The sequence below is a fragment of the Mirounga leonina genome, unplaced genomic scaffold, assembly GCF_011800145.1.
Source record: "Mirounga leonina isolate KUSES-001 unplaced genomic scaffold, KU_Mleo_1.0 Mir_114, whole genome shotgun sequence".
Taxonomy (NCBI): Eukaryota; Metazoa; Chordata; class Mammalia; order Carnivora; family Phocidae; genus Mirounga; species Mirounga leonina.
Genome location: NW_023270265.1, coordinates 1,087,250 through 1,101,868, shown reverse-complemented (window position 1 = coordinate 1,101,868; position 14,619 = coordinate 1,087,250). Strand labels below are relative to the sequence as shown.

Sequence of the window (14,619 nt, the reverse complement as noted above, 5' to 3'; positions counted from 1 at the left end):
GCAAACTCCTAGAAGAAAACTTAGTGGGGGAAAAAAAGAAAATAAAACTTAGGGGAAAAGCTCCTTGACATTGGTCTTGGGACTGTTTTTTGGATAACAAAAGGACAAGCAACAAAAGCAAAATCAGCAAGTGGGACTACATTAAGTTAAAAAGCTTGTGCACAGCAAAGGAAACAGTGAACAAAACAAAAGGGCAACTTATGGAATGGGAGAAAATATTTGCATACCATATGTCAGTTAAGAGCTTAATATCCAAAATATATAAATAATTCATACAACTCAGAAGTTGTATGAATGACATTGGTTTGGGAACTATTTTTTGGGTAACAAAAGGACAAGCAACCAAAGCAAAATCAGGAAGTGGGAGTACATTAAGTTAAATGTAAAAAAACAGATGATCTGATTAAAAAACAGAGGACCTGAATAGACGTTTTTCCAAAGAAGACATGGAGATGGCCAACAGGTGCATGAAAAGGTGCTCAACATCACTAATCATCAGGGAAATGCAAATCAAAACCACAAAGAGATATCACTTCATAGCTATTAGAATGGTTATTCTCAAAATGATAAGGCCGAACAATTGGTATAGATGTGGAGAACTAGGAATCCTTGTGCACTATTGATGGGAATGTAAACTGATGCAACCACTATGGAAAACAACATTGAGGTTTTTCAGGAAATATTACCCACCATTCCTACTTCTTGGATACATATCCCAAGGAAATGAGAACAGGATCTTGAAGTTGATATCTGCATTCCCATATTTAATTCAGCATTATTCACAATAGCCAAGATATGGAGATGACGTAAGTGTCCTTCAACAGATGAATGCATAAAGGTGATGTGCTGTATGCACACACATACACACACAACTCATAAATATTATTCAGCTATGGAAAGAAGGAAGTCCTGCCATTTGCATCTACATTGATGGGCCTGGAGGGCATTCTGCTACTGAGATAAATCAGACACAGAAAGATAAACTGTATGGTATCCCTTATATGTAAAATCTCAAAAACTTGAACTCATAGAAACGGGCATTAAAATGGTGATTACCAGAGGCTGGTGGTTGGGGAACTGGGGAGTTGTTGGTCAGAGTACAAACTGCAGTCAGAATATAAATATGTTCTCGGGTCCAATGCACAGCATTGTGATTATAGTTAATAATACAGTATTGTATACTTGAAAATTGCTAAGAGACTAGATAGATTTTAAATGTTCTCACTCAAAAAATGTGATAATTGTGTGATGTAATAGAGGTTTTAGCTACTGCAATGGTGGCAGTCAGATTGATACACATAAGTGTATCAAATTAATACATTGTACACTTTAAACTTATAAAATGTTATCATCAGTTATATCTCAAAAAACTGCTTTGAAAATACGCTTTTATGTAAAATATATTTTCAGGTAAGGGTAAAGAAACTAATTATAATCATAATTATAGAAATGAGTCTGCAAAGCTTGCAAAGATCTTCTGGAAAAGACCTTACTAATTTGTGGACTCTTCTAGTTGATGGCCAGTATAAAAAGTAAGGATAAACTAAAAAAATGTGTGGTTTTTTTTTTTTTTTTAAGATTTTAATTATTTGAGAGAGTGAGTGAGCACGAGCAGGGGGAAAGGCAGAGGGTAGGGGAGAACAGACTCCTCCCTGAGCAGGGAGCCTGATGTGGGGACCAGGACCCCAGGATCATGACCTGAACTGAAGGCAGACGCTAAACCAACTGAACCACCTAGGCGCCCCCAAAATGTGTTATTTTTAAAAGTACAAAACAAGATAACTTCAGTCACATACAAATATTCTGTACTTTTATTCCTTCCTTTCTCACTTTTTATGGTACTGATATCACAAGTTACATCTTTTATATTGTGTATCCATTAACATGTTTTTTAGTTAAGGTGGGTTTTTTTTATTTTTTTAAATTTTATTTTTTATTTTATTTTATTTTTTAAAGATTTTATTTATTTGACAGAGAGAGACACAGTGAGAGAGGGAACACAAGCAGGGGGAGTGGGAGAGGGAGAAGCAGGCTTCCCGCCGAGCAGGGAGCCCGATGCGGGGCTCGATCCCAGGACCCCGGGATCATGACCTGAGCTGAAGGCACACGCTTAACGACTGAGCCACCCAGGCGCCCCAAGATGGTTTTTTTTAATATTTGATCTTTGATCTTCTGTTACAGAATTTAAAGAGATCGACACATCATCATTATAGGACAACTGTATTCCGTATTTGTGTATATATTTGCCTTCACCAGTGAGCTTTATACTTTATCTGCTTTCATGTTGCAGTATAGTTTATTTTAATTTGAAGGACTCCCTTTAGCTTTCTTTTTTTTTTTTTTTTTTTTTTTGGTAATGCAGGTTTAGTGGTGTGAACTTCTTCAGCATTGTTTATCTGGGAACATCTTTCTTTCTCCTTCATTTCTAAAGAACAGTTTTACCAAATATAGTATGTTTGGTTGGCAATTTTTTCTTTCAGCACTTTCCATATTTCATCCTATTTCTTTATGGCCTACAAGGTCTTATAGTTTTATGGGTTCCCCTTGTACATGATGAGTCACTTTTCTCCTGCTGCTTTAAAAATTCTCCCTTAGTCTTTGACTTTTGGCAATTTGATTATAATGTGTCTTAGTGTGGATTTCTTTGGGTTCCTCCTCTCAGAAGTCTCTTGAACTTCTTCAGTCTTGATGTCCATTAACTTCCCCAAATTTGAGTTTTCAAGTTTTTTGCCATATTTTCTTTAAATGAACTTTTTACCCCTTTCTTTCTCTTCCTTCTCCTTCAGGCATGTAGTGGTTTTCCATAAGTCCCTTAGGCTTTTTCTTTTGTGTTTTGTTCCTCTGACTGGATAATGTCAAATGATCTATCTTTGAATTTACCTTTGAGTTTATATTCTGCTTCATCAAGTCTGCTTTTGAGCCACCCTAGTGAATTTTTCAGCTCTGTAATTGCACTCATCAGCTCCAGAATTTGCTTTTTTTAAAAAAATCTCTATTGGTAGTAATTTTTTTAATGCAGTGCTTTTTTGAGCTTATAGAGCATCTTTATGATGGGTATTTTGAATTCTTTTTTCAAGTAATAAATATTTCTATTTCTTTAGGATCCGTTTCTGGAGCTTATTTTGTTCTGTTTGGGCCACATTTCTCTTTCTTCATATATCTTGCAACTTTATGTTAACAGTCACATTTTTGAGAATCAGCCACATATCACAGTCTTTATAGACTGGCTTCATACAGAGGAAGACCCTCAGAATCAGCCCAGTTACAGATTCTGGTGCCTCTGAAGCTTTTTTGGGAGAGGTTACAGCTTCTCTGGGTCTGTGTAGGCATTCTCAATTACAGAAGCTTGCCGATTTCTGTTTCAAGAGCTTTTCATCTCTTGTTCCCTCTGGTGTTTATCTGCAGCACTGCAAGTTCTCTAGCGCAAGCCACCTACTGTCTCTTCTCATCAGCTTCCGGGCAGGCAAAGTATGCCACCTTCCCATTCCCACCTCAAGTCAGGTGAGGCACATACCAGTCTTTCAGGCAGCCTTCTGAAAAACTAGAACACCAGACACACCTTCCACTTCTTGCCCTCCCTCCTGAGGGAGAAGACATGTTTTGCATCTTTTCCTAATTGTGCCAAGCTGTGCCAACGCCACAAACCACCTCCCACTTTTCTTTTTTCTTATCCACCCTCAGGAATGCAAACTATGCCACCTTCGGTCAGCACTCCAAGTGAGGTGAACAGAAGCCAGTCCCTGGAGCAGCCCTCTGAATAGTTAGAATGTTGAACACCCTTCCATTCTCATTCCTCCCTGTAGGAGATGCTGAGCTGTGCCTGCTGGGGGGGAGGGGCTGACATGGGTAAAATGAAATTGTTCTTCTTACCTATTTCATTGTGTCTGTTTTTGGCATTGTGTCTTTCCTGGTGTACTGCAACTTCTTAACTGTATTTGGGGAATCTCATAAAGGTATTTTGATCTGTACATTGTTGTTAAATCAGTGTTTCTGTGGTGGACAAAGCCTGTGACATCCTATTCTGCCACCTTGCTGACATCTAATAATTACTTCATTAGATATTTTTCATTGTGTATGTTAACATTTTTGAGGGTCTGGATTTTTTTGTTTTCCTTTAAAAGTATATTGATTTTTGTATTGGCAGGCAGTTATTGAAGAATCTGATCATCCAGAGCTTGTTTTTAAAGTGTTTTGTTTTTGTTTTGTCAGCATGCTTTAGATAGAGTATCCTTTGCTCTAGGGCTAATTTAGCCCTACTAATAAGACATGGCCCGTCTGTTGTGTTTGCTAAATGCCTTGAGTGTTCAATGATTTTTCACAGCTTGAACATTTCCTGCTTGTGAGTTCCGGAAATTATTTGGCCAATAGCTCTTTGGTAATTGTTCTTTGCCCAACATTGGATACTTTAATCATAAGAATGTACTACTTAATATTAACTTAAGGGAGATCCCATTAGGTTCACGGAACTTTGTCTTTTTGTAACTTCCTCCTCTCCGGTCCTCTTCCCCACCAATTCCTGCCACCTCAGCCTCTCCAAACTGTGATCTCTGTCTTCTCAACTTAGGATGGTCACTCTACATTGCTTGGGATCCTGCTCCTGATCTGGAAAATGTCTGGAAAATGTCTCCAAATAGAACTTCAGGACAGTTATAGGCCTAATTTTTTCAGAGAGTTGCTGTCTATTGTTCAGTATCTGAAAATGTGTTATATATTTTGTTAAACTTTCTGTATTTTTCCTTACTCTGGGAAGGCAAGTCTTGTGTAGTTACTCCATTGTAGTTGAACACAGAAGTCTTCTTTCTGTACAGCATTATATGTCATCAGTTTGATAATGTTTAAATCACTGTATTTTTATATCATTACCACTCTTGGAAGTGTGCAACTCCTAAGGTGGTAAAAGTTGCAAGGATGTAATAGGGTGTAACCTACCTACTACACATGAGCAGCATTCAGATTATCAGGGATATCAACCTGTAAGTTTTTCAGAAGAAGTTATGAATGCTGTTTAATTAATTGAACTGAATAAAACCGTGTGGTTAGAGTGTTTCTGTTATACCAGATGATATTGAATGTCTGTAGATTTTCTTTTCTAGAACATTAGGTTTTTGAGAAATCAGGTTATGAGTCGCCCTTTCTAGGAGGCTTTTCCTGACCCTATTCTCTGTCCTTATGTGTTCTTTATCATTTGACTTATCTGTTTTCCCTATTTACTGTGACTCTCTTGAGGACAGAGATAGTCTTATTTATACTTACCTTAGCAACTAGTGGAGCTCCTACAGCATTTGAATGAAGAAATGAATGAATGCTGTCTCCTTTCTTTGTGAATAAATACCTTAGGTCTCTATTTTACCAGCCCCTTATCATTTGGTTCCACAAACTCTTCAGAGGGAAATAAAACAGGGAAATGATCCAACCTTGATGAGTTGGGGTCAAGGTTGAAAGGAAATTTGAGCTATGGTCAAAAGATTGCTTTTGAACCAGGTGGGGAAATCTACAATGAGTTAGTTTCTTTTTATTTATTTCTTTATTTTTTATTAACATATAATATGTATTTCAGGGGTGCAGGTCTGTGATTCATCAGTCTTACACAATTCACAGTGCTCACCATAGCACATACCCTCCCCAGTGTCCATCACCCAGCCACCCCATCCCTCCCACCCCCCTCCACTCCAGCAACCCTCAGTTTGTTTCCTGAGATTAAGAGTCTGATGGTTTGTCTCCCTCTCTGGTTTCATCTTGTTTCATTTTTCCCTCCCTTCCCCTATGATCCTCTGTCTTGTTTCTCAAATTCCTCATATCAGTGAGATCATATGATAATTGTCTTTCTCTGATTGACTTATTTCGTTTAGCATAATACCCTCTAGTTTCATCCACGTCTTTGCAAATGGCAAGATTTCATTTTTTTGATGGCTGCATAATATTCCTCTGTGTGTGTGTGTGTGTGTGTGTGTGTGTGTGTGTGTATACACCACATCTTCTTTATCCATTCATCTGTTGATGAACATCTAGGCTCTTTCTATAGTTTTGCTGTTGTGGACATTGCTGCTATAAACATTGGGGTGCATGTGCCCCTTCAGAAGTGAGTTAGTTTCTTCTTTTTAAAAATGTGTTTATTTTTAGGACTTAACCTTTAAAAAAACAACAACAGTATTTTTCTTGCTTACAATTCACATACTTCTTTGCATTTGTTAATATGCATAAAATATTATTTGCAAGTAAAGGAAATAACTATTGGTTTATATCTTCTTTGAATAGTCATGTGAAAGGAATGCGTTAAGAATTTTCTCATATTGCAGTATTTTAATCCCAGTGTATATTTTTCTAATCCCTTTTCTGGTCAGTATAGATGAGGACTTTGATTTTTGTTCCTTAGTCAGCCATAGACACATTGCATACTTTGTCTGTGTAAGGCACTGGGTTGGGAATTCTGGATAATTAAAAGAATAGTATCTAGTCTCTTTTTTAAAAAAATTAGTTTTAATTAATTAATAATTATTCCAGTATAATTTATATACAGTGTTATATTAGTTTCATGTGTACAATATAGTGATTCAGCAATTCTCTGTGTTACTCAGTGCTCATCACAATAAGTGGACTCTTAATCCCCTTTACCTATTTTACTCAGCCCCCCACTTGCTTCCCCTCTGGCAACTACCAGTTTGTTCTCTATATTTAAGAGTCTGTTTTTTTGTTTTGTCTCTTTTTTCCTTTGTTCATTTGTTTTGTTTCTTAAATTCCACATATGAGTGAAATCATATGGCATTTGTCTTTCTCTGACTGATTTATTTCATTTAGCATTATAACCTTTATACCCTCTAAGTCGATCCATATTGTTGCAAATGGCAAGATTTCATTCTTTTGTATTGCTGAGGAATATTCCTTTGTGTGTATGTGTGTTTATACACCACATCTTCCTTATCCATTCATCTATTGATGGGCATTTGGGTTTCTTCCATATTTTGGCTATTGCAAATGATGCTGCAATAAACATCGGGGTGCATCTGTCGTTTAATTAGTATTTTCATATTCTTTGTGTAAATACCTAGTAGTGGACTTACTGGATCATATGGTAATTAGCTAGTTTTAACTTTCTGAGCAACCTCCATGCTGTTTTCCACAGTGACTGCACCAGTTTGCATTCCCAGCAGTGCACAAGGGTTCTTTTTTCTCCACATCCATACCAACATGAGCTGTTTTTTGTGGTTTTGATTTTAGCTATTCTGACAGGTGTGAGGTGATACCTCATTTGTGGTTTTGATTTGCATTTCCCTGATGATTAGTGTTGTTGAGCATCTTTTCATGTAACTCTTGGTTATCTGGATGTCATCTTTGGAGAAATGTCTGTTCATGTCTTCTGCCCATTTCTTGACTGGATTATTTGTTCTTTGGGTGTTGAGTTTGATAAGTTCTTTATAGATTTTGGATACTAGCCCTTTATCTGATAAGACATTTGCAAATATCTTCTCCCATTCTGTAGGTTGTCTTTTTGTTTTGCTGATGGTTTTCTTTGCTGTGCAAAAAAGCTTTTTATTTTGATATAGTGCCAGTAGTTACTGGGGTTATTTTGCTTTTATTTCCCTTGCCTCAGGAGACATATCTAGAAAAATGTTGCTACAGCCGATGTCAAAGAAATTATTACCTGTGTTCTCTTCTAGTATTTTTATGGTGCCAGATCTCACATTTAGATGTCTGATCCATTTGGAGTTTATTTTTGTGTATACCTTAAGTGCTTTGGTTTCGTTTTTTTGCATGGAACTATTTAGTTTTCCCAGCACCAATTGATAAAAGATTGCTTTTTTCCCATTGCATTTTCTTTCCTCCTTTGTTGTAAATTAATTGACCATATAATTGTGGGTTTATTTCTGGGCTCTTTATTCCGTTCTGTTGATCCGTGTGTCTGTTTTTGTGTCAGAACCATACTGTTTTGATTACTACAACTGTACAGTATCTCTTTTTTTCCCCCCTTGGAGCCCAACAGGGGGCTTGAATTCATGACCCTGAGATCAAGACCTGAGCTGAGATCAAGAGTTGGATGTTAAAAAAAAAAAAAAAAGTTGGATGCTTAACTGACTGAGCCACCCAGATGCCCCTGTAGTGTATCTTGAAATCTGGGATTATGATACCTCTAATTCTTTTCTTTTTCAAGATTGCTTTGGCTATTTGGGGTGTTTTGTGATTACACACAGATTTTGGAATTATTTCTTGTAGTTCTGTGAAAAATACTGTTGGTATTTTGATAGGGATAGCATTAAATCTGTAGATTATCCTGGGAAGTTTTAGCAATATTTAGCAATATTCTTTCTCCCCATCCATGAACATGGAATATCTTTCCATTTATATGTTTAATATTCAGTTTCTTTCACATTGTTTTATACTTTGCAGAGTACAGGTCTTTCACCTCCTTGGTTAAGTTTATTCCTAGTTATTTTATTATGTTTGGTGCAATGGTAAATGGGATTGTTTTCTTAATTTCTTTTTCTGCTACTTTATTATTAGTGTATAGAAATGCAACAGATTTCTATATGTTGATTTTATATCCTGCAACTTTACTGAATTCATTTATCAGCTCTAGGAATTTTTCGGTGACATCTTTAGACTTTTCTATATGTAGTGTTTTGTCATCTGCAAATAATGATAACTTTACTTCTTTATTGCCACTTTGGATTCCTTTTATTTGTGTGATTTCTGGTAGCCAGGATTTCCAGTACTATATTGAATAAAAGTGGTGAGAGTAGAATCCTTGTCTTGTTCCTAATCTTTTCCTAATCTTAGGGGAAAAGCTCTCAGTATTTTACTACTGAGTATGATGGTAGCTGTGGGTTTTTTATATATGGCTTTAGAGTTATGTTCCCTTTAAGCCTACTTTGTTGAAGGTTTTTATCATGAATTGATGTTGTAATTTGTTAAATGCTTTTTCTGCATCTATTGAAATGGCCATATGGTTTTTATCCTGTCTCTTGTTGATGTGAGATATCATGTTGTTTGATTTGCAAATATTGAACTATCCTTGCATGCCGGGAATAAATCCCACTTGATTATGGTGAATGAGGTTTTGATGTATTGTTGGATTCTGTTTGTTAATATTTTGTTGAGGATTTTTGTGTCTATGTTCATTGAGATAATGGCCTGTAGTTCTCTATTTTTATAGTGTCTTTATCTGGTTTTGGTATCAGGGTAATGCTGGCCTCATAAAATGTATTTGGAAGCTTTCCTTCCTCTTATATTTTTGGAATATTTTGAGAATAGGTTTGTTTTTTTTTTAAGATTTTATTTATTTATTTGACAGAGACATAGAGAGCACAGATAGGCAGAGCGGCAGGCAGAGGGAGAGGCTCTCTGCGGACCAGGGAGCCTGATGCTGGGCTCGATCCCAAGACCCTGGGATCATGACCTGAGCCAAAGGCAGACACTTAACTAACAGCCACCCAGGCGCCCCAAGAATAGGTTTTAACTCTTCTTTAAATGTTGGATAGAATTCACCTGTGAAGCCATCTAGTCTTGGACTTTTGTTGTTTGGAAGTCTTTTGATTACAGATTCAATTTCATTGCTGGTAATTGGTCTGTTCAAATTTTCTATTTCTTCCTGATTCAGTTTTAGGAGGTTATTTGTTTCTAGGAATTTATCCATTTCTTCTAGTTTTATCCAATTTGTTGGCACATAATTTTTCATAATAATCCCTTATAATCCTTTGTATTTCCCTGGTGTCAGTTGTTATTTCTCCTCTTTCATTTCTGATTGTGTTTCTTTGCGTTCTCTCTCTCTCTTTTTAATAAGTATTGCTAAAGGTTTATCAATTTTGTTGATCTTCTCAAAGAACCAGCTTCTGGTTTCATTGATCTTTTTTTTTTTTTTTTTAGTTTCTATTTTCTATATTTGTACTCCTAATTTTTATTCTTCTTTCTTCTGTATAGCTTGTCTCTTAATGATCTTATGTTGGCCATATGACATTGCTGATATTTGACAGTTTTTGATTTGTAAAAAGAACAGAGTCATTTCACTCTCTAATAGTTAAAGAGCAAGGTAGATTCTGGAAATATAAAATAACAAATTATGTGATATGGTTTAGTCACTAAACATGTAGCAGTTTGAAAGAATAAAGTCATTACCTTGGATGAAGAAAATAGGAAAAATCTTCATAGAATAGAGTTTCAGTTTCAATCTCTAATCAGCTAGAGGGGCTTCTCCTGAACATTCAGTTTTTTCTTGCTATTAATAGTTGAATTAACCTGGTAAGCCCATCAAATTTTTGTCTTCATGTAGAATTTTTTTATGTACATGTTTTTATTTGAATACCAGTTTTTACTCTTTTGGTCCCACATTTATTCTTTCAGTTCATTTTTTGTGTTTAAAAAAATAACAAAATTTATCTCCCTAATCATTTTTAAGTGTACAGTTCAGTAGTGTTAAGTATATTCACACTGTTGTCAAACAGATCTTTTTAGAACTTTTTCATCTGGCAGAACTAAAATTCTTTATCCATTAAATGCCTCTGTTCCCCCTCCCTGCAGCCCCTGCTTATGATTATTCTATTTCCTGTCTCCATGAAATAGACTATGTTAGATAGATATATCCCTCATATAAGTGGGATCAGAGAGTGTTTGTCTTTTTGGCTCATTTCACTTGGCATAATGTCCTCAAGGTTCATCCATGTTGTAGCATGTGATACAATTTCCTTTCCTTTTTAGTTTTCTTTCAGAGTTACTTAAAAAAATTTTTATACAAAAAATACAAAAAGCTGTACATAACTAATGCAGACAAATTAAGGAGTTAGAAATAAGTATACACCTGTGATCATCATTGCAATCTATGCCATAAACCTGTCCATCACTTTTAGAAGTTTTCTCCCACCTTCTCACTTGTTATTATTTTAGGTTGTTTTTTTATTTATCTTTTATTATTTTTAAAAAATTTTTTAAAGATTTTATTTATTTATTAGAGAGACAGAGAGAGAAACAGCATGAGAGGGGAGAGGGTCAGAGGGAGAAGCAGGCTCCCCGCTGAGCTGGGAGCCCCATGTGGGACTCGATCCCAGGACTCTGGGATCATGACCTGAGCTGAAGGCAGACGCTTAACCGACTGAGCCACCCAGGAACCCTATTTTAGGTTGTTTTTTTTTTTTTTTAAAGATTTTATTTATTTATTTGTCAGAGACAGAGCACAAGCAGGGAGAGAGGCAGGCAGAGGGAGAAGCAGGCTCCCTGCTGAGCAAGGAGCCCAATGTGGGACTCGATCCCAGGACCCTGGGATCATGACCTGAGCCGAAGGCAGACGCTCAATGACTGAGCCACCCAGGCGTCCCTATTTTAGGTTGTTTTAATGATAAACACTTAATATAAGGGCTACCCTCTTAGCAAATTTTTAGAAGATTTTATTTATTTATTTAAAAGAGAGTGTGAAGGGAGGAGTAGAGGAGAGGGACAAGCAAACTCTGCACTGAGCATGGAGCTTAATGTAGGGCTGGATGTAAGGATCCTGAGATCACTACCTGGGCCGAAATCAAGAGTGGATGCTTAACCCACTGAGCAACCCAGGCACCGCCCCACTCAGCAAATTTTTAAATATACAATACAGTTTTGTTAACTATAGGCCCTGTGCTGTTCAGTAGATCTCTAGGACTTACTTTGTGTAACTGAAAATTTGTACTCTTTGACGAATATCTCCCTCCCCTAGCCCCTGGAAAGCACCATTCTACTCTCTGCCTCTATGAGTTTGACTTTTTAATAGTCACAATGTAAGTGGTATAATGTAGTATTTGTTCTTCTGTGTCTGGCTTATTTCACTTAGCATAATGCCCTCTAGGTTCCTCTGTGTTGTCATAAATGGCAAGATTTCCTTCCTTTTTTGATGCTAAAAAGTATTCCATTGTGTGTGTGTGGCACACACATACCACATTTTATTTATTTGTTGACTGATAGGCATTTAGGTTGCTTCCGTGTCTGGGCTATGGTGAATAATGCTGCAGTGAACATGGGAATATAGATACGTCTTTGAGATCCTGATTTCAATTTCTTTGGATATATATCCAAAGTGGAATTGCTGAATCATACTGTACTTCTGTTGTTAGTTTTTTGAAGATCTTCCATCCTGTTTTCCAAGGTAACTGTATCAATTTACATTCCCAACAACAGTGTACCAGGGATCCCTTTTCTCCACATCCTCACCAACACTTGTTATCTTTTTTTTTTTTTAAATCATATCCGTCCTACCAGGTGTGAGGTAATATCCCATTGTAGTTTTTACATTTCCCTGATGATTTTTGATGTTGAGCACATTGTCATATATATGTTGGCTACTGATGTATCTTTTTAGAAATGTTTGTTTACTTCCTTTGCTCACTTTTAATCAGGTTATTATTATTTGTTTTTGCTATAATGTTGTAAGTTCTCTATATGTTTTGAATATTAGCCCTTTATTAAATACATGGTTTGCAAATATTTTCTCCCATTTCATAGGTTGTCTTTTCATTTTGTTGGTTCTTTCTTTTGCTGTGCTGAAGCTTGTTAGTTTCATGTAATCCTGCTTGTCTCTTTTTCCTTTTGTTGCCTGTGCTTTTAGTATCATAACCTTTATTTTTAAGGCTGAATATTATTCTTTTGTATGTGTATGCCACATTATCTTTAACCACTCATCTATCAATGGTCATCTCAGTTGCTTCAAACATTTTAGCTATTGTGAATAATGCTGCTATTAATATGAATGTGCAAAAATCTCTTCATGACACTGCTTTCAATTCTTTTGGATATTTAACCAGAAGTGGGATTGCTGGATCATATAATAGTTCTATTTTTAATTTTTTGAGGAACCTCTTCATGTCGAAGTTTTCACAAGTTTAATTGCTGTTGCTTCTGCTAAACTATCTGAAAATCTTTATTTCTTGATTAATGCAATTTTTTTTTTTTTTCATATCCAGGGCCCTTGCAGAATCTCCACCATCTGTAAACAACCTCAAGAGTGAACTTGGTGATAAAGGGAAGAATAAAGATGAAGGGGAAGTTTGTAACAATGAAAAAAAGGCTGCAGGTGTTTGTCTTGAGCCTCACCCAGAAGAGAAAAAGAAGAAACGTTCTGGATTCAGAGACAGAAAAGTATGGAACACAGTCTTATAAATTAGTCAGAACTGTTCTTAATTCTAAATTAGAATAATGCAATTGAGTCTCTTTTATAGTTTATTTCAGATGGTTCGTATTCTCCTTGCAGTGATATTCACCTTTCTGCTATTTTCTTTCCTTTTTTTTTTTTTTTAAGATTTTTTATTTATTTTTTGACTGAGAGAGACACAGCGAGAGAGGGAACACAAGCAGGGGGAGTGGGAGAGGGAGAAGCAGACTTCCCACTGAGCAGGGAGCCTGATGTGGGGCTCGATCCCAGGACCCTGGGATCATGACCTGAGCCGAAGACAGTCGCTTAACCAACTGAGCCACCCAGCACCCCTTTTTTTAACATTTAAAAAAAAGATTATTTATTTTAGGGAGAGAGAGAGAGAGAGAGCAAGCGCACAGGTGCATGGGGGAAGAAACAGAGGGAGTAAATCTTCAGGCACACTCCCTGCTGGTCAGGGAGCCTGATGCAGAGCTCAGTGTCATGACCCTGAGATCATGACCTGAGCTGAAATCAAGAGTCGGATGCCCAACCAGCTGAGCCACCCAGGCACCCCATCATTTCTCTTTTTGATTTGAGGTGTGAGGTGATATCTCCTTATAGTTTCAATTTGCATTTTCCTGATAATTAGTGATGTTGAGCACCTTTTCATGTATCCACTGGCCATTTGGATGTGTTCCTTGGAAAAATGCCTATTTAGGTCATTCTGCCCATTTAATTGAATTGGTTTTGTAGGTTTTTTGTTTTCGTTTTTGCTTTTTTTTTTTTTGGCTTTGAAAGTTTTTATTTTAATTCCAGTTTGTTAACATACAATGTTATATTCATTTCAGGTATATAATATAGTGATTCAACAATTCCATACATCATCCATTGCTCATCATGACACTTCTACTCCTTAATAATCCTGTCACCTTTTTAACCCATCTCCCTACCCTCTCCCCTCTGGTAACAATCAGTTCTCTATATTTAAGAGTCCATTTTTTGTTTGTTTGTTTGAGTGTGTCTTTTTAAATAGACTCCTCACCCAGTGTGGGGCTTAAACTCAAAAACCTGAGTTTGAGCTGAGATCAAGAGTCAGACATTTAACTGACTGAGCCACCCAGGTGCCCTAAGAGTCTGATTTTTTGTCTTTTTTTCCCTTTGTTCATTTGTTTTATTTCATAAATTCCACATATGAGTGAAATCATATGGTGTTTGTCTTTCTCTGACTGACTTATTTTCATTTAGCCTTTTACCCTCTAGATCCATCCATGTTGCAAGTGACAAAATGTCATTCTTTTTTTTTTTTTTAAAGATTTATTTATTTATTTATTTGAGAGAGAGAGAATGAGAGAGAGCACGAGAGGGAAAAGGGCAGAGGGAGAAGCAGACCCCCTGCTGAGCAGGGAGCCCGATGCGGGACTCGATCCCGGGACTCCAGGATCATGACCTGAGCCGAAGGCAGTTGCTTAACCAACTGAGCCACCCAGGCGCCCAAAATGTCATTCTTTTTTATGGCTGAGTAGTATTCCATCGTGTGT

General features: G+C 36.7%; 1 protein-coding gene across 6 annotated transcripts in view; it reads left to right on the top strand.

Annotated features, from left to right (window-relative positions):
- The window catches only part of MICU1 (mitochondrial calcium uptake 1), a 229,590-nt gene that overhangs the window by 57,125 nt on the left and 157,846 nt on the right, over window positions 1–14,619 (top strand). For all 6 annotated transcript variants that reach the window (XM_035021375.1, XM_035021351.1, XM_035021361.1 and 3 more), the window contains one exon: window positions 12,912–13,086. In XM_035021375.1, coding sequence (XP_034877266.1) covers window positions 12,912–13,086 — 175 coding nt within the window. The remainder of the gene's footprint in view (window positions 1–12,911; window positions 13,087–14,619) is intronic.